At 35.8% G+C, this 26,907-nt stretch overlaps 1 protein-coding gene across 1 annotated transcript; it reads left to right on the top strand.

Moving 5' to 3' along the window:
* The first annotated feature begins 860 nt into the window (after positions 1-860).
* On the top strand, positions 861-2,448 carry LOC131145592 (MLP-like protein 28). The gene is made up of 2 exons (XM_058094766.1): positions 861-1,212; positions 1,859-2,448. Exons 1-2 carry the CDS (start codon positions 1,023-1,025, stop codon positions 2,125-2,127), a joined length of 459 nt encoding a protein of 152 aa, XP_057950749.1. The 5' UTR covers positions 861-1,022; the 3' UTR covers positions 2,128-2,448.
* Positions 2,449-26,907: the final 24,459 nt, after the last annotated feature.

The raw sequence follows: 26,907 nt of genomic DNA, 5'->3' as shown, positions 1-26,907 counted from the left end.
TAGTCCTCATGCATACATCTTACCATGTGTCCATATATTAATAATGGAGTCACATGACTGAATATCTTTAATAAGGAATACCCACTAGTAATTTTTTTAACTATATATGTGTGTATTTTAATTAGATTCATTGTTAAGATGAAAACTTTAGGCATTAATAGTAAATATTGTTAAAAATAAAAATTAGAAACTAGAAATGAGAATTTAAAAAGAAAAATAAATAATCTTGATAATAATATTGTAATACTAAAATACATTAAAAACATGATTGGTCACCTGTTTGTTTTTATTCTTGAATCAAATAATAATTAAAATTATGATTAAATAATATAAATATATAAAATATATATATATATACACACACACACACACACACACACACACACACACATATAATGCATTGTCATAACTGAAAATAATACCAAAAAACTTCTTAATTAGCTACCCTCAAAATACTTGCCTGAATTCAATTAAAACAACGTCATAGAAATTGTCTGGGTTGCACTGCTTAATTGCATAGGTCGTAGGGTATGATTTGGTTGGATACGACAGATGGCCTGAGGACATACAAGTTTATCTCGGTGCTGGGGTTATCCCCACATCGATTGTGGAAGAGGCTGGTGGTTAGTTATTTAGTGTGAGGGAAAACCTCATCCCATGGGTTAGCTTTTGGGTTTGAAAAGAACTGGATGACTATTACTTTCTCTAGCTGTTGCCATGACTATCTATGAGTATTGAGATTCATTAAGGTTAAGATAAAAAGATGACATACCTACTTTGTGAATCTGACTGGTAACCTATCGTAGCCCCCCACCCATGCACATCTATCTATAAAAGGCCCCAAGCCATTTGCTTCATCCCATCCCTCCACTCTTCATTCTCCCTCATAGTTGCCTCCCTCTTCTCCAGCTACCACCTGCATATATATATATATATTATAGTGTTCCCCACACTGCATCTATCTAGCAAGCTAGCTAGTTAAGTGCATTTTTCAAATTAGCAAATTAAGTAATCGAATTGAGATGGGGGATCTGAGGGGTGAGTTGGAGGTGGAAGTAGAGCTCAAGTCTTCGGCTGACAAGTTCTATGACGTGTTCAGGGGTAAGGTACACCACCTGCCCAACTGCACCCAGAGGATTCAGGATGTCAAGCTCCATGAAGGCGAGTGGCACTCTCATGGCGCCGTCAAGCATTGGACCTATGTCCTCCCCGGTATGCCATATACGTATATATACATCTGTCTATATATAGATCGGGTGGGTTCATCATGAGCTATGTTCGAAACACCTACCACAGGAATAGCCCATCTCCATGTCTAGCTACACTCAAATAAAAATTTGACTGTCTGAGAATTGAAACCATGATAGAAAAAGAAAATTATTAGCATAAAGAAAGAAAAATGATTAATATTTCTTTAAAAACTTATTTATGTTGATGTCTCTTTAATTAGAAGCAGATGGAGGTATTGCTGGGTGCACACTCCTATGTTACGCTGGTGTATAAGACCCTTTGAACACTCAAATTGACTTATCCCTCTACCCTTCTCTACTTAAATATCAATTAAGGTATTATCTTAATTGAAAAGTTGTAGTTCTTAAGACTCAAACTATAAGAACCTTGAATTTACGATTGCGACCACTCTGAGCCACCTTGGGGACTCTTTTTATGTCTAATATTAGTGAATATAGAAATAATTTGTCATATGATTTAGAAATATTACTTTGTTTCACTTTCTTTCTTATTATATGGACAATATATATATATATATATATATATATATATGTATGTATGTATGTATTGTATGTATAACTGTTTTATTGATCTTGATAATGGTTTGGAATATTGTACGTGGATGCAGACGGAAAAGTGGAGAGTGGAAAAGAGAAGTTCTATATAAACGATGAGAATAAAACGCTAAAGTTTGAGATTTTTGAAGGAGACCCAATGAAGGACCTCAAAGTGTACAACGGAATACTGAAGGTGAGTCCGAAGGGTGACAAAGGTGGAGCGGCACACTGGACCTTGGAGTATGAGCGACGCAGCCCATCCAGCCCTCACCCTCATCACTACCTCGACTTCGTTGTACATCTCACCAAAGAACTCGATGCTGCTCTCGCCAACGCTTAATTCTCTTCTCCATCTATATATATTAATCCACCTACCTCCTCGATCATTTCCATCCACATCTATTCCATATGTAATAAAATCCCTCTCTTTATATATATGAGTGCATGTAGTAAAAGGGAGTTGTTATTGGCATATATATATGCATGTTATATTATGTATATATGTGTGTTTTCAATACCCCTCTGCAGTAAAAGGGAGCTGTTAAGCTTTTCTTTTGTATTTTATGATTTGACCTGATGGGTCATCCGTCATGCCTGTCTGGCCAATTCAAATGAATGGTCTTGTTTGTTGAATAAAAGCTCTAGTTCGACAATGTATTAATGGCGGTGGTGCTTTCATTCTCTGGTCGTGCATGTGCACCTCTGTATTTTATAATACATATATATGCAATTTGAGTGCGGGGTTATTCAAAGCTAGCTATAAATTGATATCCTCGAGTGATCACTATTTGCATTAGATTCCCAGTTACACTTCAATCACTTTATTTATTTTTATTTCAAAAAAGTTAAGTGGACTTGAGTGCAGAAGTTAGTGCTCGTTGAAAACGAGAAAGAAAACAATCACTTTAGTTTTTCACAACTAATGCATGTGAGGATTTAATTATTAGAATTCATCGATTAGTGTAGAACGTTCAATTAAATAATTAATATCGAGATATCACATTATTGTGTTAAAATTTTGTGATAGAATAAAAAATTAAAACTTTAGCCCATACCCACCATTCCAAACAGCGACACAAATTGAATGAAGAGAAAATAGTCGTATGCTATTCAAAATGCCAAAAATAATATGCATGTCAAAATGTAGATATTAATGTTGAAGATTGATTTGAAATCTCAAAGAATATTTGTACCTAAAACCTACATATAAAATGCTTTATACATTGAATATGACATAACTAATTAATTACGCACACATACACATTATTTATTTTAATTATAATTTAATTATGATTCTTGTTCTTATATATAAAATAAATATATAAATAAATATATATATATATATATAATATTTTAAGTGTAAAAAACTTTACAAATTAATTTATGTGTCACTTATTTCAAAAATTTATAATTCTGGAATCAATTGAATTTAATTTTGCAATTAGTTACAATTTTAGTACAATTTTTTATTTTCAAGGCTGAGCATCCATTCCAAGCACTCAAATTTCTAAAAAATAACATTGCATGCTTGTGTTTTTTTTTTTTAAATGTCTAAAGATAACATACTTTATAAAGTTAATGTCAAAAATTCCCTTACTAATTAGCCCTTAAAATTATAGACTTATTTTTTTTCAAATTAATTTGATAGTGAATTAATTAAAAAATAAAATTGTTGTTTTTCCACTTGAAATATTATATATCAATATTATATAATTCATTACATGTATCAACATTTGACTTATTTTAAAATATACGTAGGCATCTTAATTATGGACATAGCATATTTTGCCTTGATGCAAATGTTCTCTAATCATAACCTAATTCAACTTTGACTTGTGAGGCTAATTCTTATTGGGTTTATCTTATATAGAATTGTGTGATTAAGTACTCATATTCGTTCACCCACATACGATACACACGATTTATATTCATGCATGAAATTAATAATCAAATATAAAAGTTTAAATAATGTATAAATTTATTATAAATGTGAATAAAAGTGATGATAATATGTGAGAGTATCTGGAAAGCAATCAATCATAATTTCACTCTTGAAGCAATTGCTTTTATTGACGCGGAAGCTGGTTTAAATTGTATTCAAGAAGTATTAATTCTTACTCAATTTTGATTGATTGATAGTTTGACAAGAGTTTGCTATTTATGGAAATTGATTGTATCAATTTTATTGATAATTGAATCATCTAAAATTTCTTCATTTGAAAAATTTCACTCTTGAAGCAATTGCTTTTATTGACTCGGGAGCAGATTTAATATGTATTCAAGAAGTATTAATTCCTACTCAATTTTGATTGATTGATAGTTTGACAAGAGTTTGCTATTTATGGAAATTGATTGTATTAATTTTATTGATAATTGAATCATCTAAAATTTCTTCATTTGAAAAATTTCACTCTTGAAGCAATTGCTCTTTTTAAAAATTGTATCAATTTTAAGTTTGATAGTTAATTTCATGCATGAATGTAAATCTTGTGTGGATAGTATGTGGGCGAACGAGTACAAGTACTTAATTGCACAATTTTATGTAAGATAAACCCGTTAAGAATCAGCCTCACAAGTCAAAAGTTGAATTAGGTTTGATTAGAGAACATTTGGATCAAGGCAGAATATGCTATGTCCATAATTAAGATGCCTACTTACATTTTAAAATATATGGACTCACATTTAAAAATATTAAAATGTAAAAAAAAATATAAAATATTTACACAAGCACGTGTATGTATAATTATAGGGTGTTTGCGAATACACAATTGTGTTTGTGCACATGTAATTTTATGTGTGTGTGTGTGTGTGAATTTAATAAAATTATCAGTAAAATTGGTAGAATCAATTTCCATAAATGGCAAACTGTTGTCAAACTATCAATCAATCAAAATTGAGTAGGAATTAATCCTTCTTGAATACAATTTAAATCTCCTCCCGAGTCAATAAGAGGAATTGCTTCAAGAGTGAAATTTTGATTGATTTCTTATCATCACTTTTGTTCACATTTATAATAAATATATATATATATATATATATATATATATATATATATATATATATCATTCCGATTTTCACCCATCCAATACATTGTCTTCCTTTAATCGGAATTGTTCGTGTTCTACTTAAGGCATGGGGCATCCCAAATCCAGGTAGCTCCTTCTCAATTGTTTTGTCTACTTCAGATGTGGCATTAGTACCAGAAGTCCAAGTGGTCACCTTCAAATAACCTTGACTATCTCGTTAATTCAAGTAGTCCCATTCAAGTTGCTTTGACTATCTTGGAGGTTTGCGGCGATTAGAGTTTGCCAATTCCAAGTAGTCATATTCAAGTTGCTCTGACTATCTTAGATGTTCGTGGCATTTATAATTTTCATAATCTGAGTAGTCTTATTCAAGTTGTCTCGGCCATCTCTTTAACTCGGGGGATCATATTCATGTTATTATGGCTATCTCATTCATTTGAGCACATCATTCAAGTTGTCTCGACCATCTCGTTAAGTCAGGGTGTAGGAACTTGAACTCGAAAAAGAAAATAAAAATAAATAAAAAGAAGAGAAAAGAAGGAAATGGGTTTGGTACAGGCCAAACCGTCGACGGTTTCAAGGAGGTCAGAAAAACCGTCGACGGTTTCATTAGGGCACGGTTTGGCAAGACCAAACCGTCGACGATTTTGGAAATATTAGGAAAACCGTCAATGGTTTCAACTCTCGAGAGGTGCTACAAACGAAACAAGGAGAAAATGGTTTGGTTAAAGGCCAAACCGTTGACAGTTTTAGGAAAACCGTCATTGTTTTAAATTCATTTCATGATATTTCTCTCCTCTCCCACATCTCTCTATGCTAGGGTTTCATTCTCCCGTGCGTCTCTCTCTCTCTCTCTCTCTCTCTCTCTCTCTCTCTCTCTCTCTCTCTCTCCTAAAATCTCTAGAGCCCTCCTTCTCGCTCTCCGATTGTCTCTTTCTCCTCTTGGCTTGCGGAAGCTCTTCACCGGCCGGGTTAAAAGGGAGCTAGGATTTCGATTCAGGAACCTTTTATGCATATTTTTCAGGAATAGTTAAGAGGAATATATTATGTTAGTTATTCTTAAATTTGAACTATTTGAACTTGGGTGTATGGACTTGTGTATATGGTAAATGATTTTCTGAATGGTTCAGACATATGAAATTGATGTTTTGATTATTTTACATGTTTTGGGAAAGCCAAAGTGAAAAGGTTAATCGTCTCTATTTCCCTTAAATTATGTATAGTGAATTAAATAAAATTGTAGAGATGATTAGACCTAGTTTTCAGCAAAAAGAAAAAATATTTTTCTCAGGAAGTTTATGGTATTACGAATTAACATATCAACTGTGTGGCATGAGAATAACTTTTGATAATAAAATGGTTGTGATTACTGTGGTTAATGATTTGATGTGTTGGATGATTTGTTTTGTGTGGTTATTCGTGTGTATCATAATATAACGTTGGTAGGCCTGAAGAGTTCGTTATATTGTCATTTATATAAATGGGGTAAAACATTGGCAGGCTTGAGGAGTTTTTTTACTGATATACCATGGATAGGTCATTGTAAAAGTGCGACAGTGATTGTCGGCTGTGAAGTGTTGTGGTGGCATTCTGTGTGGAAGAACTTGTGTAGTATCCTGTGTGGATGTGAATGAAGTGTATGGTATCCTGTGTGGATGTTGTCGACACCCCAATTTTAACCAGGCCTTTCCGAGGAGACCTCATGTCAAAACCTTTCCACACTAGCTGTGGACCCCACACATTCTTGTAGGTCCCACGCTAGTTGTGAACCCCACACATTCTTGTAGGTCCCACGCTGGTTGTGGACCCCACGTGGCTTGTGGGCCCCACATATCTTCATTGGGCCCCACATGTTTGGTGGGCCCCACCTCTCTGGTACGCTAGCTCGGATTCTTACATCCGATGCACGTTACCCCCTCTGGTACGCTAGCTTGGATTCCTACATCCAATGCATGTTACCTTTTTTGGCATGCTTGTGCCTGCTAGCTCGGGTTCCTATAACCCTCAAATGGCTCGTGGACCCCACATGGTGCGTGGGCCCCACATGTTTGGTGGGCCCCACCTCTCTTGGTACGCTAGCTCGGATTCCTACATTCGATGCACGTTACCCCTTGGTACGCTAGCTCGGATTCCTACATCCGATGCACGTTACCCTCTGGTACGCTAGCTCAGATTCCTACATCCGATGCACGTTACCCTCTGGTACACTAGCTCGGATTCCTACATCCGATGCACGTTACCCTCTAGTACGCTAGCTCGGATTCTTACATCCGATGCACGTTACCCCCTCTGGTACGCTAGCTCGGATTCCTACATCCGATGCACGTTACCCTCTGGTACGCTAGCTCGGATTCTTACATCCGATGCACGTTACCCCCTCTGGTACGCTAGCTCGGATTCTTACATCCGATGCACGTTACCTCTTTTGGCATGCTTGCGCCTGCTAGCTCGGGTTCCTATAACCCTCAAATGGCTCGTGGACCCCACATGGTGCGTGGGCCCCACATATCTTCATTGGGCCCCACATGTTTGGTGGGCCCCACCTCTCTTGATACGCTAACTCGGATTCCTACATCCGATGCACGTTACCCTCTGGTACGCTAGCTCGGATTCTTATATCCAATGCACGTTACCCACTCTGGTACGCTAGCTCGGATTCTTACATCCGATGCACGTTACCTCTTTTGGCATGCTTGCGCCTGCTAGCTCGGGTTCCTATAACCCTCAAATGGCTCGTGGACCCCACATGATGCGTGGGCCCCACATATCTTCATTGGGCCCCACATGTTTGGTGGGCCCCACCTCTCTTGGTACGCTAGCTCGGATCCGCATATCCGATGCCTCGCTAGCTCGGATCCACATATCCGATGCCTTGCTAGCTCGGGTTCCTGTAACCGTCAAACGGCTTGTGGACCCCACATGGTGCGTGGACCCCACACATTTTTTATGAGCTCCGCACAGCTTCTAGAACCTTATTATTATTATTTTTATTATTATTATTATTATTATTATTATTATTATTTATTTTAATTTGTCAAATGCAAGCATATTTTGTCCCCCCATCATTATTCACCACATGTCATGTTTTTTTTTTTTTTTTTTTTTCTTTTTCTTCTTCTTTTATCATTCTTCCCATACTATATTCCATTCATAATTCTTCATCCCATACTTTGTTCCCTCCATCATCACTCACCACATGTCATGTTTCTTCCCTTTATCATTCTTCCCATACTATATTCCATTCATAATTCTTCATCCCATACTTTGTTCCCTCCATCATCACTCACCATATGTCATGTTTCTTCCCTTTATCATTCTTCCCATAATATATTCCCTTCATAATTCTTCATCCCATACTTTGTTCTCTCCATCATCACTCACCATATGTCATGTTTCTTCCCTTTATCATTCTTCCCATACTATATTCCATTCATAATTCTTCATCCCATACTTTGTTCCCTCCATCATCACTCACCATATGTCATGTTTCTTCCCTTTATCATTCTTCCCATAATATATTCCCTTCATAATTCTTCATCCCATACTTTGTTCCCTCCATCATCACTCACCACATGTCATGTTTCTTCCTTTATCATTCTTCCCATGCTAATTTCCCTTCATCATTCTTCCCCCCATACTTGGTTCCCCCCATCATGACTCCCCTATGTCTTCTTTCCTATGCTTGCCCTAAGCTAAGCCTATAAATAGCCCTCTCATTCTAAGCACAAGAGGAGAGCTCTTAGTGGTGGTAAGGAGAAGATTTCAAATATTGAAGTTTTCTATCACGAGTTTGTGAAGTTAGTCTTTTTTTTGAGTAAAAATCAAGAGGTCGACTAATCCCGTTTCCTATCGGTGTTGAGTCACCCCATTTGAAGAAGGCACCCCGTAGTGCCTCAAATCAGAGCTCAAGAAAAACTCTCGGGAAGACGTTGTAGAGCGGCCCTAGTAGACTCATCAACAGGAAAAGAAGACCGGAGCAGAGGAAAACGAAAGAAGATCAAGCGATCGATTGATCCCTTTTCCTACCGGTACCGGGTCACTCCATTTGAAGAAGGTACTCCCTAGTGCCTCGAGTCGGAACTCAAGAACAACCCTCGGGAAGGCGCTGTAGACTAACCTTGCGGATTCACAGACAGGAGAAGAAGACCGAAGGAGAAAAAGACGATAGGTAAGACCAATGAACTTTCTCTTCCTATGTTACATTTCCGTCCCCCTTTCCCTAATCGACCTCTGTTGGTTTATTTGACTTTATTTCACTTTTCTTTACTTTAAATAGCTTCCTTTTAACTCATAAAAAAACAAAAAACAAAAAAAATTTTCATAAAAGACACAAAAATTCAGAAAAATTTTCAAAGAAAATTCAAAAATTTTTAAAGCTTTGAAACTTATTTACCTTTGAAAATTTTTGAAGAAAATCCAAGAAAGTTTCTAACATGTTTGGCAAAGGTTAGATTTGTTTCCCTACATTCAAGATTTTCAAAAATACATTCTAAAGGCATATCTTTAAAACCATGACTTTCGTGATTGTTGTCTAAAATTCTGTTGTATTCGGAAGGACATTGGAAAATTCCGGAAAATCATTGGTCTCGACCAAGACCTTAAACTGGTTTTTCCCCCCCACACTGGTCAACGTTTGACCGGCTCACCATTCCCAAACTGGTTCACCCCAGTTTTCTCCATTTCGCTTGTATATTATTGTTGTATCCATAAAATTCACAAAAATCATGAAATTTTCAAAAATTCCAAAAGTATTTTCACATTTTGGTTTCAATTGATTTCATTTGTGTTATTTTGAAAGTTCGGGAAAAATATCAAAAATCATTTTCACACTTAGGAAAAATCACAAAAATATCTTTTTAGGCACAAGAAAAATTCATTCCAATCCCGAACCAATCTCAAAAACCTCCCGAAATAGTATTTTTGATACTTAAAAAAAAAAAAAAAAAACCTATAGATTTTAAAATCCTCGGGAGCGTATTTTGTATCCTATTTTCGATTTTCCTTCCCGATGATTGCCAATGAGAACATTGACTCTTCGGAGTACTAGATTGCCCCGGTTCTGAGGGAATACCTATATAGTATTTTCATTTTGTTTTTGACTTTTGAAAGGGAGTGATCTTTAAAGGCTTATTACATTTATTTCGGGAAAACTCTTTATTAATCTGGTACCATTCGTAAGAACGGGCGTGTAGGGGGTGCTAATACCTTCCCCTTGCGTAATCATACTCCCGAGCCTAACTTTGGTGACGTAGACCGATTCTACCCCTAACGGGGTAGTAATCAAGTGTTCTAACCACACTTCAAAAGGTTAGTGGCGACTCCACCACACATCGTTTTTCATGAAAATTCACATTTTCAAAATACACATTCATTTTTCCCAGTTCGCAAGCCGAACCCATTTTTAAACCAGAGATTGGTTCTCTGGGCCGGGTCCGGGACGTCGCGACAGATGTGTTGTGGTGTATGTGTATAAGTGGATCTCTGTGGTATGACTAATGTTGAATGTGTGTGGGACATGTGTGTAAATTTAATTGCATGAATGTTTATGGTGAAGTAAAACTCTTCGCCTAAGGGCTTATTGAATAAGTGAGTGCCCTGATAAGTATCAGTTGTAGCCGCACCCAAATTAAAAGGTAATGTTACAAACAGTATCAGAGCAAAGGGGCGTTGCATGTATGGGCGTGTAATCTCCCCGATTCTCAGAAACTTTCGCTATAAATACTGGATATGTATATGTGTGAGTATAGTCTACATGTAGCTTGTCAGTTGCTCTTGATTAACAAATAGAAATTTTTTTGTATACACTAAAACTCATCTGCCACACACTGTTATAATTTATTCCATCCTTACTGAGAAGTATCTCATCTCAGTGAATGATTAATCTATTTTAGGTCCTTTAGGTGACCGAGCTTAGCAAGCTCCCGGGGCAGGGTTAGTTTTTGTAACTACGAGTAGTCGTAGGAATTGAGATATGTAAAGTTATGTTTAAAGTTCTGGTTATGTAATATAAAGTGGATGGATATAAAATTTGGGTTAAATAGTATAAAACTCTGGATGAATCTGTGCCAAGTTTCACTCAAGCAATGTGGATGAATTTGGACCGTTTGATCTTTGTTTTTTTTTACCGGCCATATTTTTGTTACGTCAGCAATCCTAGGCATATTTTCAGGACCAATCGAGGGTTGAGACGTGACATGTAACGTTACCTTATCCTAGTAAATAATTTTTTTTAAAAAAAGGAGAAAATCACCAAGTGCTGCCGCATAGCGGGTGACGTCATGCTGACGCCACTTTTGATACGTGGCAAGTGACTTCATCACTACAAAAAATAAGGTTATTAGTGACGATTTTTAATTATTCACTATATCTACCATTACTAATACTTATTAGTGACGAATCCTTCAAACCGTCACTAATAATTGAGTATTAGTGATGGATTAAAATCGTCACTAAAAAATCTAAGCCCGTCACTATAAATTCTACACCAGTTCAATCAAAAATCGTCATTAAAGCCATAGTATTAGTGACAGTTTTAAATTTGTCACTAATGCTCTATTATTAGTGACAGTTTGAAAATTGTCACTATTGCTCACAAGCAACTATTAGTGACGGTTTTGAAACCGTCACTAATACTACAAAACCGTCACTAATAATTTTAACTTAATTTTTTTTCAATTATTAATTCTTGTAAAAATCTATAATTACATTTTCGCATATGTAACATTAAACCATAATTGCTAAAAAATTCATAAATTGTTCAAAATTCTAATTCAAATTCAAATTCAAATTTAAATAAAAATACAAATATATTATACAAATTCAAATTCAAATACAAATATATTAAAAAAAATTCAAATTTAAATGCAAATACATTATACAAATTCAAATACAAAAATTTCATCTGTTCAGATAACAAAAAAAGTCAAAAGCTGCATCCGGAGTGCATGACATCGTGCTGACGTTGTAACGGTTGCAAACCCTACAAATTAAAAAAGTAAAAAAAAATTGGTATATGTTTTTTGAAAAATTTTGACAGTATTTCTCCTATAAATATGACATTTTCCATAGATATATACTCCAAGCCTAGGTGTTTACAATAAACAATTCACAATAATCTAACCAGTAATGAATTTTACAAGTGCACAAAAGCTTCACATAATAAACATTAAATAATGTAACGTGTTCATGCATCTCATAAACAATACATATCAAAATATAGTTCTATGAAAAAATAGAATGTGATGTTTATGGTTTACATGGCTTCTATAGGACTCTAAAATAGTTATAATAATCAAATAATGCAAATGAGTCCATGATTGATAGAATTTTCACTTAGTATATGCAAAAGTAAATTTAGAGATGAAGTTCAAAGTTCATTTGAAGTTCACTCATTCTTTCAAAAATGCTTTAACATTTAGCACACTATAACCATATGAGCATATGATATATGGCTATGATTATTTTGGAAAAAAGTCAACAAATTTTCGGCAGCATGTCGCCTAAAAATAGAACATTTCCTAAACTTGCAAGTCACAAAAGCATGCAATTCCCAATATTTTTGCATCATACATGTTAGACCAAGCTGTTAAGGGTCCCTCATTCCTATTATGTTTTGATGAGAACAACCCATTAGCAGTTCTTCAAGGATACTAACCTTTCTCTCTAAGTCATGTTTAGCTATAAAAAACGACACCAGAATCAACAAGTCTCAAATCAGTCAAAGCAACTCATGCCATGACCAAAAGCACAGCCTCTCAAAGCATTCATGGATGCTATACAAAGTGATCTAAAGGATGAGTGAGAAAATGAGAGAGAGACTATCTTGTAAATCCCTTGTACATAGAGTAAATCAAAATTAAGAGCAAGAAATGGGCATATCACACACACACAACAAAAAAAAAGCAAAGTTATTAAAAGTGTGTAAAGAAACCCCCAAATGGACAAGGGCCTTCTTTGAACTTAAAAGAAATTTTCTAAAGAAGAAGGGACTCGTCGACGAACACAGGGCTTCGTCAACGAGTGTAATACAGACCTTCGTCAACGAACATAGGGTTCTCATCGATGAAAAGAAACCGAGAGGTACTTGAATTCAGAACCAGGAATCATCAACGAACATAGGGCGTCGTCGACGAATGTTATGAAGAACTCGTCGATGAACACAGGATTCTCGTCGATGAAAAGAAACCAAGAGGCATCTGAATTCAGATTCAGTAACTCGTCGATGAACACAGGGCTTCGTCGATGAATTTACTGAAGAGCTCGTCGACAAATTTCAGATTTCGTCGACGAACGTCGGGCAGCAGCGTTCATTAAATGTTACAGAATGGATAGTTTGACCCTTGTCTTACATTAATAAATGCCCAACGACTCTCTAGCATTCCTCTCGCCCATTTGGTGTTTAAATAGGAGTTATTGCATTTACTTCTCACCAAGAAAGTTAATATTGTATCAAGATCATTTATTGGTGCTTTCATTTCTAGGGTTTGCTCATACACTCACTTGTCCTCTTCTTGTTGCTCTTAGTTTTGTTTCTACTCTATTGATAAGAGGACATTGAGTGAGGATTTTGTCGTAATACTTAGCTCAAAGGGAGCATTCAAATTCGTATTTATTTCTCATCTACTTCTTGTAAAGAAAGGCTCTTTGTGAGCCATTGTAGGGTGTCTCTAAGTGAGCACCTTGTTGAAGCTCTTTGTGAGCAACCGTGTATTGGCTTCTCCGCCTGAAGGAGGATCATAGTGGATTTTGGGAATCCTTGAGTTGGTTTCAAGGCATGGACGTAGGCAGGGTGCCAAACCACATAAATATCTTTGTGTTAAGTTTCTCTTCTCTCTTATTTCTTTTACACTGTTATTGTGATTTCCTGCGTCTTTACACTGTGATTTTATGCACTTGTTCTTGGTAAGATTTCTATGTTTGTAGAAAGTTTGCACATCTGCGAAAAACGTCTATTCATCCCCCTCTAGACACTCAACCGGGCCTACAATATAGATGCCATTTAGATTAAGATATGCAACAACCTAAAAGTATCTACTAGTAGGCAATACACATCACTCCATCAGCCATGCAGGTGGCATTCCAATCAAGCATGTAGTCCTAATGTCCACTACCAACATGCAATTCACAAGATATATCAATCCAAGCATGCAGTACAGAAGTTAAATCATCTATTAAACTGAAGTTAGATATATACCCATCTCTAGCTGCTATAAGGTCATGGATGACAAAGAAGGACGACGAGGCCGTGGATGGTGGTGGCTGCATCAACGATTCTTTATCTAGTTTATCCAGAGTTTCTTTTTAAAATTGATTTGAAATGCGATAAGCCTGCCCATGTAGACAAAATGAATTTTAGCCTTTTATTTGATAGGTTGTCTCTTATAGTTAAGGTATGATTTAAATATTAATTTTATTTCTCTTGAATCTTGATACAACATTTTTGTGGTGGTTTCTGTGTTTTTCTTGGGGTGATGATTTCAAGAAAGTCATAGTAAACTATCAACGAGTCGTGTGTTAAGTTATAGGATTTGATTTTGGGTCAAAAACAAGGGTGATAGTTAATAGAGAATCTAAGGTTTTAGTTGAATGAAATAAATTAGATCTGTATGGGAAATAGGATTCTGAAATAGTGTTCTTTGTACTTTCAGGATAGACTCAGGTAGCTGTGGTATGAATGCTAGAGGTGATAGACCAGGACCCTCTAGTATAGGAGGTGAAGATATAGATGCAGTGTTGCGCAGCATCACCCAGCAGGTGATGGCTGAGATGGCTAGGAGCGGGGGAGAGCATGGCTGCATGATCGAGCAGTTTACGCAGATGAAGCCTCCGTATTTTGCTAGAGGACTTGACCCGATTGTAACTAAAAACTAGGTTCAGGATGTTGAAGAGATTTTGGTAGTGCTGGCATGTAAAGACGAGTAGAAGGTGTCATTTGCATCATTTAAACTGACAGGAGAGGCAAAGCGCTGGTGAAGGTCAGCGCAATTGATTGAGGAACAGAGGTCTGATCCAGTGCCAGTGATGTGGATTCGGTTTAAGGAGCCGTTCTTCGAGTGATATTTCCTTGCTATCATTCTGAACGCGAAGGTAATAGAATTCCTGCATTTAGCTCAGGGGTAGATGACAATGTCGCAGTATGCTGCATGATTTATTTAGTTGTCTCTTTTCGCCCCACACTTGGCACCAGATGAGGAGAAGAAAGCAAGGAAGTTTGAGGAAGGTCTGAAACAGAATTTATTCAAGCAAGTTATCGGGTTTTGGGCCCGAACATTCACGGAGGTGGTGGATAGAGCTATCGTTATTGAGGGTGGCATGCAAAGAGGTGCTGCAGCTCAGAGTTAGAGAAAAAGGCTCATAACTCAGTATCTTCAGGTGAGTTCTAGCCAAGGGCCATGGAGAGGAGACCGATATGGAGGTTGTCAGGGACGGATGACGAGGCATGGTGGTCCTCAGGGTGGACGAACTATTTCTACCTGTCCTAGATGTGGCCGAAGACATCCAGGTGAATGTAGAATGGGAGAAGACGTATGCTGCCATTGTGGGAGACTCGGGCACAGGTCCTAGTCATGTTAGGGATTGTCGGCCCAGGCACCAGCTCCTAGACTATTTCGGGGTGGTTATCAGGTGTCCTGTGGAGGCTAGCAGAGGAACACTGACCGGCGAGAGTATATGCGTTGACGTCGATTGATGTCGAGACAGCTGGAGACATAGTTACAGGTACCCTTGCTGCTTTTCATATAAAACTGTTGTTTTATTTGATACAGATGCCACCCATTCTTTTATTTCATTGGTGTATGCTAAGTTAACGAGGTATGAGGCACGGTTATTGGATGTTGGGTTGGCTGTAGCTATACCGACTGGATCAGTGGTAAGATGTAGGAGAATACTCAAGGACTTTCCCGTGACCATTCAAGGAAAAGTACTGTCAACTGATCTTGTGATATTAAACATGCAGGGGTTTGATATAATTCTGGGTATGGATTGGTTGGAAGTTAATCATGCTAGTATCGATTTTTATTTAAAAGAAGTGATTTTCAGACCACCAGGTGAGTAAGAGTACATATTTCTTTGTTCACGTGTACGTTCTTCACTACAGCTTGCATCAGCTATTCAGGTGAAGAAATTGATTGAAGATGGCTGCTAGGGATTTGTTGCCTACATAAAAGAATTTCCAAAAGAAGAACTGAAACAAGCTGATATTCCTGTGGTTAGAGAATTCTCAGATGTATTTCTAGAAAAATTACCTGGTTTGCCACCAGACTGTGAAGTTGAATTTACTGTGGATCTTCTACCGGGTTCAACACCAGTATCTAAAGCACCTTATTGAATGGATCTGGCCAAGTTAAAGGAACTAAAAGATCAATTACAGGAATTGCTAGATAAAGGATTTATCAGGCCCAGTGTGTCGCCCTATGGAGCACCAGTTCTATTTGTGAAGAAGAAAGATGGGACCATGAGGATGTGTATAGATTAGAGAGAGATAAATAAACTGACAGTTAAAAATAAATATCCTCTTCCTAGGATCGACGACTTGTTTAATCAGCTCTAAGGGACCTAGATCTATTTTAAAATTGACCTTAGGTCGAGTTATCATCAGGTGAAAGTTAGGGCAGAAGATATTTTAAAGACAACATTTCGAACAAGATATGGGCATTACGAGTTCCTAGTGATGCCATTTGGGTTGACTAAAGCACTAGCAGTATTTATGGATTTAATGAACCAAGTGTTCCATTAGTACTTGGACCAGTTTGTGGTTGTATTCATTAATGATATACTAGTCTACTCAAGGAGTTTTGAGGAGCATAAGCATCATTTGAGGCTGGTATTGCAAACGTCGAGAGAGAGAAAGCTATACGCGAAGTTCAAGAAATGTGAATTCTGGCTGAGTCAAGTTTCTTTTCTCGGCCATGTGATCTCTGAGGCAAGTGTATCAGTTGACCTAAGTAATATAGAGGCAGTAGTGAATTGGGTAAGGCCATGGAATGTTCAAGAAGTTAGAAGTTTTTTGGGTTTGGCAAGTTATTATCGACGCTTTGTTGATGGTTTCTCCAGTTTATTAGGTCCATTGATACGACTTACGAGGAAAAATATAAGGTTTGAATGGACCGATGATTGTGAGTATAGCTTTCAGGAGTTGAAATAGAGGTTGGTTACTGCCCCAGTGCTAGCTATCCCATTAGGAGAGGATGAGTTTGTGATATACAATGATGCATCTTTGAAGGGTCTTGGTTGTGTGTTGATGCAGCATGATAGGGTTATCGTGTATGCTTCTAGATAGCTTAAAGAATATGAGAAAAACCATCCTGTGCATGATTTGGAGCTAGCTGCAGTATTGTACGCTCTCAAAATCTGGAGGCATTATCTATATGGTTGGAAGTGCAAAATTTTCACGGATCAAAAAAGCTTAAAATATTTCATTACCCAAAAAGAACTGAATATGAGGCAAAGAAGGTGGCTAGAACTAATTAAAGACTATGACTGCACTATCAATTTCCACCCAGGGAAAGCGAATGTGGTAGCTGATGCTTTGAGTAGGAAATCAGTGGGACCAGTACTAGCAGCTATAGAGATTCAGCACCCGATCCTTATGAATACCATTTAGGTGATCGTTGATCATCTGACGAAGACCACTTATTTCATCCCCATTAAAGTCGGCTATTCCATGGACAAATTGGAAGAAATATAAGTTCAAGAAATAGTTTGTGTCCATGGTGTACCGGTATCCATAGTCTCGGACCGAGATCCTCAGTTTACCTCACCATTTTGGAAAAAATTTCAGGAGGCTATGAGTATACAGTTAGCATTCAGTACTGGTTTTCACCCTCAAACAGATGGTTAAACTGAGAGGACAATCCAGACATTAGAAGATATGCTTCGGGCGTGTGTGCTAGATTATGGGGGTAGCTGGACCCAGTTTATGCCGCTAGTTAGGTTTTCTTAGAATAACAACTAACAGACTAGCATCGACATGGCACCTTATGAGACACTCTATGGTAGAAGGTGTCGTTCTCCTCTTTTCTGGGATGAAGGTGAGAAGCGAGTTTTAGGTCCAGAGATAGTACAACAGGCACATAATAAGGTCCAACTAATTAAAGAAAGAATCAGTACAGCTCAGAGTCGGTAGAAAAGCTACGCAGACACTCACCACCGAGAATTAGAATTTGATGTGGGGGATAGGGTATTCTTGAAGGTAGCTCCTATGAGAGGAATTATGAGATTTGGGAAGAAGGGCAAGCTGAGCCCTAGGTTTATTGGCCCTTTTGAGATACTAGAAAGAGTGGGGTTAGTTGCCTATAGGTTAGCTTTGCCGCCAGCTCTGTCTAGAATACATGATGTGTTCCATGTTGCTATGCTAAGGAAATACGTCTCAGACCTGTCCAACATAATCAGTTATGCATAAATAGAGCTTAAAGATTAATTAGTCTATAAAGAAGCACCAGTACAGATCTTAGGCTGAAACAAGCATTGCGCACCAAAGAAATTCAACTGGTGAAAGTTTTGTGGAGAAATCATGATATAAAGAAAGTTTCTTGGGAGCTCAAGGAACAGATAAGACAGAAATACTCACAATTGTTCCAAGAGGTTTAGTTATAATCAAGTAAAGTGTAAGTAGTTAGGTAATGTTTCTTTTGCAGGTACATGTATTAATTTAGTTAGTAAGTAGTCTTTTAGATTTATATGTATAATTTTCCAGAACTTAGAATGTAACCACGGTATTCGTTTGCCATAAGTGAGGGTAAGTAATAAAATAAGTAGACCGTTTTGCATTTAAGGGATGATGAATCATATGGATAGTAAATTTCGAGGAAGAAATTTTATAAGGAGGGGAGAATGTAGTGACCCGAATAATTATTATAATTTAATAATAGGAGAAGGAGAGAGAAAGAATTTAAAATTGGAAAATTAAATAGGGTCTCGTCGATGAACATAGGGGTTTCGTGATGAGCACGCATGAGGGGCTCGTCGACGGGGGCGAGTCTTGTCGATGAGAAGATACCGAATGGATATATTTCAGCTCTGAATTTCGTCAACGACGATAAGCATTCATCGACGAATATCCTTTTTGACCTCGTCGACGAAGTGACGTGGCTTGTCGACGAAGGCCAGTGTATAAATAGCTTAATTCTCATTTTTCCAGTTGAAATTCACGTGCAAAATTCTCCTTTTCTCTCCTGTTCGTCTCTTCCACCTTCTCTTTAAGTTTTCGGGCTAGATTGTCATCGGTTCGACGATCCGAGGCTACCACGACACTCCTGGGGAAGTTTTCTACAAGTCTGCTAGAGTGGATCGTTGGTGGGGCTGCCTTGGATTTCATTCCAAATTCAAGGTAAGACCTTTTATTCAATATCTGGCTTTACCATAGTTATAAGAAATGTAGTACACAGAGAAATACTAAAGTTTTGTTCTGTGAGATGTTGTTTTTAGGGCGTTGAGCGGGGAACCCTATGGGTGTAGGACCAATTATACTAGGAACTTTCCAGTAGTCAGGTAAGGGAAATAAGCTATGCTAGGGATTTTAGAATGTATGTCAGAAGATTATGTTTATGTATATGTATCAACTTATTGACCAGTTTTTCCAAAATATTATTTTTATTAGTATTACAGTAGAATTATAGAAATTGAGCATGAGATTTTGATTACTCAAAAGTGTGGCATGAGTTTATTACAGTATAGTATGATGATTAAATAATTTTACAAATATCCAGTTATACAATATATTAGCAGAAAGTATGAGTTGTAGTATTTCTCAGAATAACATGATTTCTAAAATCATAACACTCAGATATACAGATATTTCAGACAGATATTACGGATATTTCATATAGATATTATAGATATTTCAGACAGATATTTCAGATATTTTAGTTCAGATTTATAGTGTTATGATTATTTTGAAATCATGTTAAAATAGCAAGATAAATAAATAAATAAATAAATAAATATATATATATATATATATATATATATATATATATATATATATATATATATATATAGACACACACACACACACACACATATATATATTAGTATTACACAGTATTCAGATCCCTGAGGAAATTTCTGACATATTCAGACAACAGAGCACGGAACCATTGCTATTTCAAGTAGAGTGCAACTACATAACTTAGATAGTGTGTGGATTCCGTCTAACCATACCAGGAGAGATTGCAGTCTCCCTAACGAGCTGGGTTGAGGTGGCCGGTTAGATGAGATAGATTTGGAAATTGCCTAGAGAGATTGTAGTGGGCTAGATTGGTGGATGATAGAGATATAGATTGACTTGCCTGGTAGGCCAACCAGAGTAAGTCCAACCTACGAGCCGCATAATCCTATCATGAGGGGTTAAATCATGACATATAGATCCCGGGGTATTACCTCAGAAGTTCCTATATACAGATATATCACACAACAACAGTTATATTATATTATTAGCAGTATGTATGAATAGAAAACTGAGATACATAGTTGTATTTTAAATTATATTACGAGAGTTTTGTATAGCATAGCAGCATATTTATTTTATAGTATCGGTATTATATCCATATATTAAATGTCTAACTCAGCCGCCACATACTAGTAATAGCATATTTCCTCTTAGTCTTTTACTGAGCGTTGTCTCATCCTAGTGACTTACTATTTTTTTTAGGAGATCCAGCTAGGCGAGCGGATCAGGCTCATGGGTAGAGGACCACTTATGCTGCCCTTACAGAAAGGGTAGGTGTTTTATGGTACCAGTAGATCCCAAGTGTTTGATGATGCCACTGGGTATTTTTGTGGTATATATGTATTTTGGGAATCATAGTTTTCTGGTATTGTATGAAGATTTTTTAGTTTCTCGTATACCGCTGTTTAGAAATGTATGGTGTATAGAGTTTCCTCAGTACTTTTTGTGCCTGAGATGTTCAGTAGTATTACAGACAGAGTGGTTATATGTTTTATATATATATATATATATATGAAAAAAAAAAAATGATATAAGCAGCAGGTCGTTATAGCCAGTCCCAAGGCACACTCCGCCCGCCGGGGGCACATCACAACAACATTAAAAATTTGTTTGGAACTTGCAAAATATTTGGGAAATGAAAAAAATTTCACAGGATCAAATCCACTTTTTTATATTTGGTTATCAAGGAAAGTGAGAGGAACTAAAAAAAAAAAAATTTTAATCAATAACCAAAAAAAAATTTTTATCCATATTTTAAAAAAAATATGAAAAAATATTTTTAATAGTATTTAATATCAAGAGAAAATAAGTAAAACAAAATGAGTTTCCTTATTTCCTTTCATTTCCTTTATCCAGAACCCAAAAGATAGAAAATAAAATGCAAAGAAATTTAGATTTTTATTTTTTATTAATTATCAAGAAAAGTGAGAAATAAAATAAAATATATTTCAAATTAATGAGTGAATAATTATTTCTACACATAATTGACATTTGCTTTAAAAAAAATAAATTAATCACATCAGATAATTTTTCATATTTCATAATAATTGATATTGGAAGGAAATAACAAAAGAAAATATATAATTTGGTTTATTTTTAAATATATATATATATATTTATTTATTTTTTCATTTGAAACGGACCTTGCTATAATTAAGAAGAAGAACAATAGAATATTCTGAATTTCATCTTGACCATGCATGCATGCATCATCGAACTGAAATGGACTCGGAATTTGCTTCTCATACAACTTGTGGGTTTAACGCATCTAAAGCGAAACCAGTACCACAGGCGTCCACAGCAAAGTATATATGACAAGAGCAATAGAATATTCAGGACCACCACCAAAAATTGAAATTGTTTAGAAAATTTTAAACCATAAAACGTGAGAATCGGAATCAGAATTTCATAATGTCCAGCTGGGCTGCGGTTCAATCATTTCTAGGAAAAGGTTGTCTTTTTTTTAAGCATAATAATTTTGTAATATATATTATAAATCCATGACTGTATAATGGATAAATCATTGATGAGTCATATATATATATAGCTTCTTCCAAAGGAGGATCGCATCTATTAAAAATGGGGCTTTTAGTAACATTCCACTTGATATTATTATTATGAAATGTTATAGTAATGGCAATCTTGATATTACGAATGTTAATGTGGCTGCATGTTTTGCTAACGTGAATGTGAAATTTTGGTAATATCTAGGTGACATTACTGTAGGTACACCTATAGTAAATGGAGATATTTCTCCACTAAAAGTGAGGGTTTATCGATAAATAAATAGAGGTATCACCCTTCTTTTTTAAGATTACTGTAGGTGCACCTTTCAGCAATGACAATTTGAAATCCTGACATATGCTTGACAACAATAAAAACTAAAACGCTTGTTTTTGTAAACCTAAAACACATTAAAAACCTGATTGATCACACATTTATTTTTGTTCTTGAATCAAATAATAATTTAAAATATAATTAAAATAATATAAATATATAAATAAAAAATATATATATACACACATATATGATACATTGTCATAATTGAAAATAATACTAAAAAAACTTCTTAATTAGCCACCCTAAAATACTTGTCTGAATTCAATTAAAACAATGTCATAGAAATTGTTTGGGTCACACTACTTAATTGTGTAGGCCCTAGGGTATGATTTGGTTGGTGTTGGATATGTGGCTCATGCAGGCCGCCTGACCATAAGGCCATTAAGCATTTTGCCTAAGGCCCCAAAAATTTTGGGCCCCTCATATATTTTTTTAATGTTAACATTATTTATAATGTCATCTCTTCCTATACTCTTTTCTCTCACTAACGATGGACTTTCCCACTATTTCAAAAGTAAATGAAATTGTATTTTGAAAAGTAAAGTAAATGCAATTTAATTCTTTCTTTTTCAAGTCCCAATGTCTCATCACCATTTGGTACAACTCTTGAAAGTTGAAATTGACTACATCTATTATGTCTTTAAATATTCTATTGACTCTTACACTGCCCCTCTCTCACACGGTCTCAGGCGATCTCTCTCAGTCATTCTCGTCTATAACTCTCCATTTCTCTCATATCTTTCTCTCTTTCTCTCTCTCTTCTCTCTCTCTCTCTCTCTCTCTCTCTCTTTCTCTCTCTCTCTCTCTCTCTCTCTCTCTCTATGATATTTTCTTTACTCTTCAATGTTTTCGATTCTCTGATTTTCTGTGATTTTTGCATCTCAAGAAATTATAAAAATTAATTTTAAATAAAAATAAAAATTAAACTAAATATAAAGAGGTTCTAATTAAAACATTCTCTTTGGGCCTCATATTGTGAAGAGCTGACCCTATGCTCATATTGAGTGGAATGCATGCACTAGGAAAGCATGGTGAAGCAAAGAACAAGGAAGTTGAGCTGTACGAAGTTGGTCTCAGGAGATAACTATCGACAGTTTCAATTTGTAGAAGGAATGACTCTTGGTAATAAATAGTCGACGATTGTGCTGAAACCATCAACGGTTTTGTTCGGCGCAGAACACAGATTTTGAATCGAGAGATCAGTAAATTGAGAGATTTCAGAGGATTTTTCTCTAAGAATTGCTACAAAAGTGTTTTAAATGCTTTATAAGTTTTTTGTGCGCATAAGGTTGATATATAAACTATATTTTGTAACCTTTGATGTAAGCTTGACGAATTGATAGTGAAAAATCCGCCGCTTACTCGCGTGGGCGTAGGCACATTGCCGAACCACGTAAATTCTTGTGTCTTTGATTATTTGCTTTCCTTTATTCTTTGTGATTGATTGTGTTTCTTTATATTCATCGTTGGTTACTTGCATTACTTGTTCCGATTCGACTTGTGGTTTCCATTGCACATTGGTATTCAGGCCACTTTGCACAACAGTTGGATAGGGCAAATGGCCTGATGACATACAAGTCTTTCTCGGATGAGTATTATTTTCGCTAACTGCGGCCATGACTATCAATGAGTACTGAGATTAGTTAAGATTAAGATGAAAGGATGACATAACTTTTGCATGTGTCTATGAGTGGTAATAATTTTTAATATTATTGATAAAAAAAATTAATTAACAAAAATCATTGGACTAGCTAATTTTATGTTATTTGGCTTTGTACATCCTCTAAACTAATATGCATCCCTATTTGTTAACGTAACCTATTTTATTTAGAAATTAAAAAAAAATCAAATTACAAGAATTAAAGTACTCAAATTTTGAACTCCAAAAATTTTTAGGCCAAGGGAATGGACCCTAACATCATATTAGAAAAATCATTACGCCTAAAAGCTTTATATATATATATAGAAGAATAAATTTTATAATTTCAAAGTCATTATCACGTAATTAATAACGTACACAAAAAATTTAAAGAGAATGATGGGTTAATTATATATTGGTGTTTTTTTTTTTTTATAACCCGAGGACTTCAACCATCATCGTACCACTTTGGCACTACAGTGCAGTACCAAATATGAGGGATGAAAGTTGCCTGCCCATTAATGCACCCCTAGTAATTCACTGGCGTAATGCCTCAAGGGGGAATCGAACTTGTGATCTTGAGGTCACTAAAGTTACAAGTCACCCTTATCACTTGAGCTGGCCCGACTGGACTCTATTGGCATAATATATTAAAATACGCACAGTGATTGGTAATATATTTATAATATTTCATTAAGTAGACATAATGGCCGAAAATTTGTATATATAAATAGTAATATATGATCACATGCAAACATGGCCCCCAAGAGAAAAAAAATATTTGGTTGACTTTAATTAGTATATTAGTTAGTACATTGATTGATAACGATAGAGGTTTATTAAAACAAATTAAGAGGCTTAACTTACAAGCGAAATAATTTCTATTCTAAAGGACCGAATATTTTTAATAAGGAATCAGAGACTCAATAATTATTTTTTTAACTATGTGTGTGTGTGTGTGGATGTGACAAATAAAATTAAAATTCATGTATTTTAATTGGATTTAATGTTAAGGTGAAAATTTTAGGCATCAATAGTAAATATTATTTAGAATAAAATTTAAAATAAAAATTAGAAACTAGAAATGAGAATTAAAAAAGAAAAATCAATAATCTTGATTGTAACGACCTGCATGCCTAATTTACCAAGTTAATAATTTTTTTTTAACATTCAATATAATAATTGTGTACCACTGAATAACATAATCAACCTGGACCCGTGGGTACCAGGGATATATCCAAAATACAACTCAGATACCTAAGCAGCTAGAAACGTAAATTACAATATTCCATATGACCAACTACAATACCAGAGTCCTACTAAACTGTTATATACATACAAGCATCCACAAAAAGACCAAAAGTAGCCTAGAGTCACTTCCCAAAAATAAATTCAACCTTAACTTGTCAACTCACCTTTCTGACAAGGTAGCTCAGTTAGACTTTACTGTCGCAGAGCTCTATTTGCTCTTCTACCTAGATTTTCTGAAATGTTATTATATAGCTGGGGTGAGATACCTCCCAGTAAGGGAAATAAACTAATATTAGTGTGTGACAACATGAGTATTTTCGTGTTATACATATAACAGTACGTAAATCATATGTGGCAGAACTGTCTGTATCATATCTGGGAAAAACTTAATTTTCATAACATGATATAACATATCGAATTTCTATACATAAAGATCATCTCATATATCTGTAAATGAAATAACACTCTAGATGGATAGTTGGCTGGTATCATGTCTTACCCCCACACAACTAGGTTGTGTGGCCCGAAGGTGGGACCTAGTAATGGCTGGCCGACCACGCTAGATCAACATAAGTCTGTAAGTATGATGGGTCTACCCCTTCTAGTACGAACACTAGAGGGACGCCTACACTACCATAAAATCACATCGACTGCCGATCTCTCACTGCCCTTTACGACAAGTGGTAGCACTAACATATACATGATTGTGATCATAAGTTACGGTATCGTGCTTCATGATAGTCTAAACCAAACCATCTGAATTCTAATAACATATGGTAAATTTCAAATAATGATACATAGCTGTTTCATAATAATATCACTCAGGATAATATTTTCATGAATTTTTGCATATCATAACATATAAACCACGACCCTTACGCCGACATTTTGTATCTTATATATCACGACCCTTACAGTATCTTATATATCATGACCCTTACGCCGACATAACATGTCATATAAAAATCACGGCCCTTACCCCGACATATCATATCATATAAAAACATGGCCCTTATGCCAACATATCATGAACAATCATGGCCCTTATGTCGGCATATAGTTAACATACAAAATTTGAAATATTTGTACTATTTCATTACCATACTTTAAACATAGTTCTCGCATCATTTTAATACCTTCCTAAAAATAGTAATAACATACTGAGTCTAAAAACATATTATTTTGATATTACATAAAATCATATAATTTTATACTCATGCCACACAAGAATGAATATTGTTCTATTCGTAAAAATCCACACAAAATCATATTCCCTACTGAACTGTATTAAAAACATTTTCCTTTGAACAACAATACTTCCAAACTCAATCCATAACAGGCATAATTTCCTTAAAAATAAAAGATGAATATTAATAAATAATTTCATGGAAAACTCAACACCCTGAATTGATATTTTCTCAACAAAATTTCAGTATAAACCCATCTAATACCTTCCTCAACTCAGAAATACCAAATACCTTAATAAATATTAAAATAATTAACTTACCCAAATTTTGGGATGGTTCCCAAGTTAGCCTAACCAACAAATCACTCAAGCAGATGTGCAGAGAATCTTCCCAGGAGTGATGTGGCAGCTTTCAATCGTCGATCCGGCAAAGAACAGGGTTGAAATTGAAGAGAGAATGTGAGGGAGCTGAAGTTGGGAGGGAGAGAGAAAAGGATTTGCATGAATTTCCTTGCAAAAGATAGGATTCGATTCTAGTATACACAAGCCTTCGTTGACGAGATCGTCGACGAGACCCGTCACCTCGTTGACGAGGCCCAAAAAGGAGTTCCTGCAAATAGCCTCTCGGTAATTTCTCGTCGACGAGACACGTGTCCCCGTCGATGATCCCAATAAGCTGCTTCATTGACGAACGCTTCGCGTTTGTCGACGAGATCCTATTGTGACCTCCT

The sequence above is a fragment of the Malania oleifera genome, chromosome 1 (assembly GCF_029873635.1).
Source record: "Malania oleifera isolate guangnan ecotype guangnan chromosome 1, ASM2987363v1, whole genome shotgun sequence".
NCBI lineage: Eukaryota > Viridiplantae > Streptophyta > Magnoliopsida > Santalales > Ximeniaceae > Malania > Malania oleifera.
Note: the sequence above shows the minus strand (reverse complement) of the source record. Positions and strands in the feature narration are given on the sequence as shown.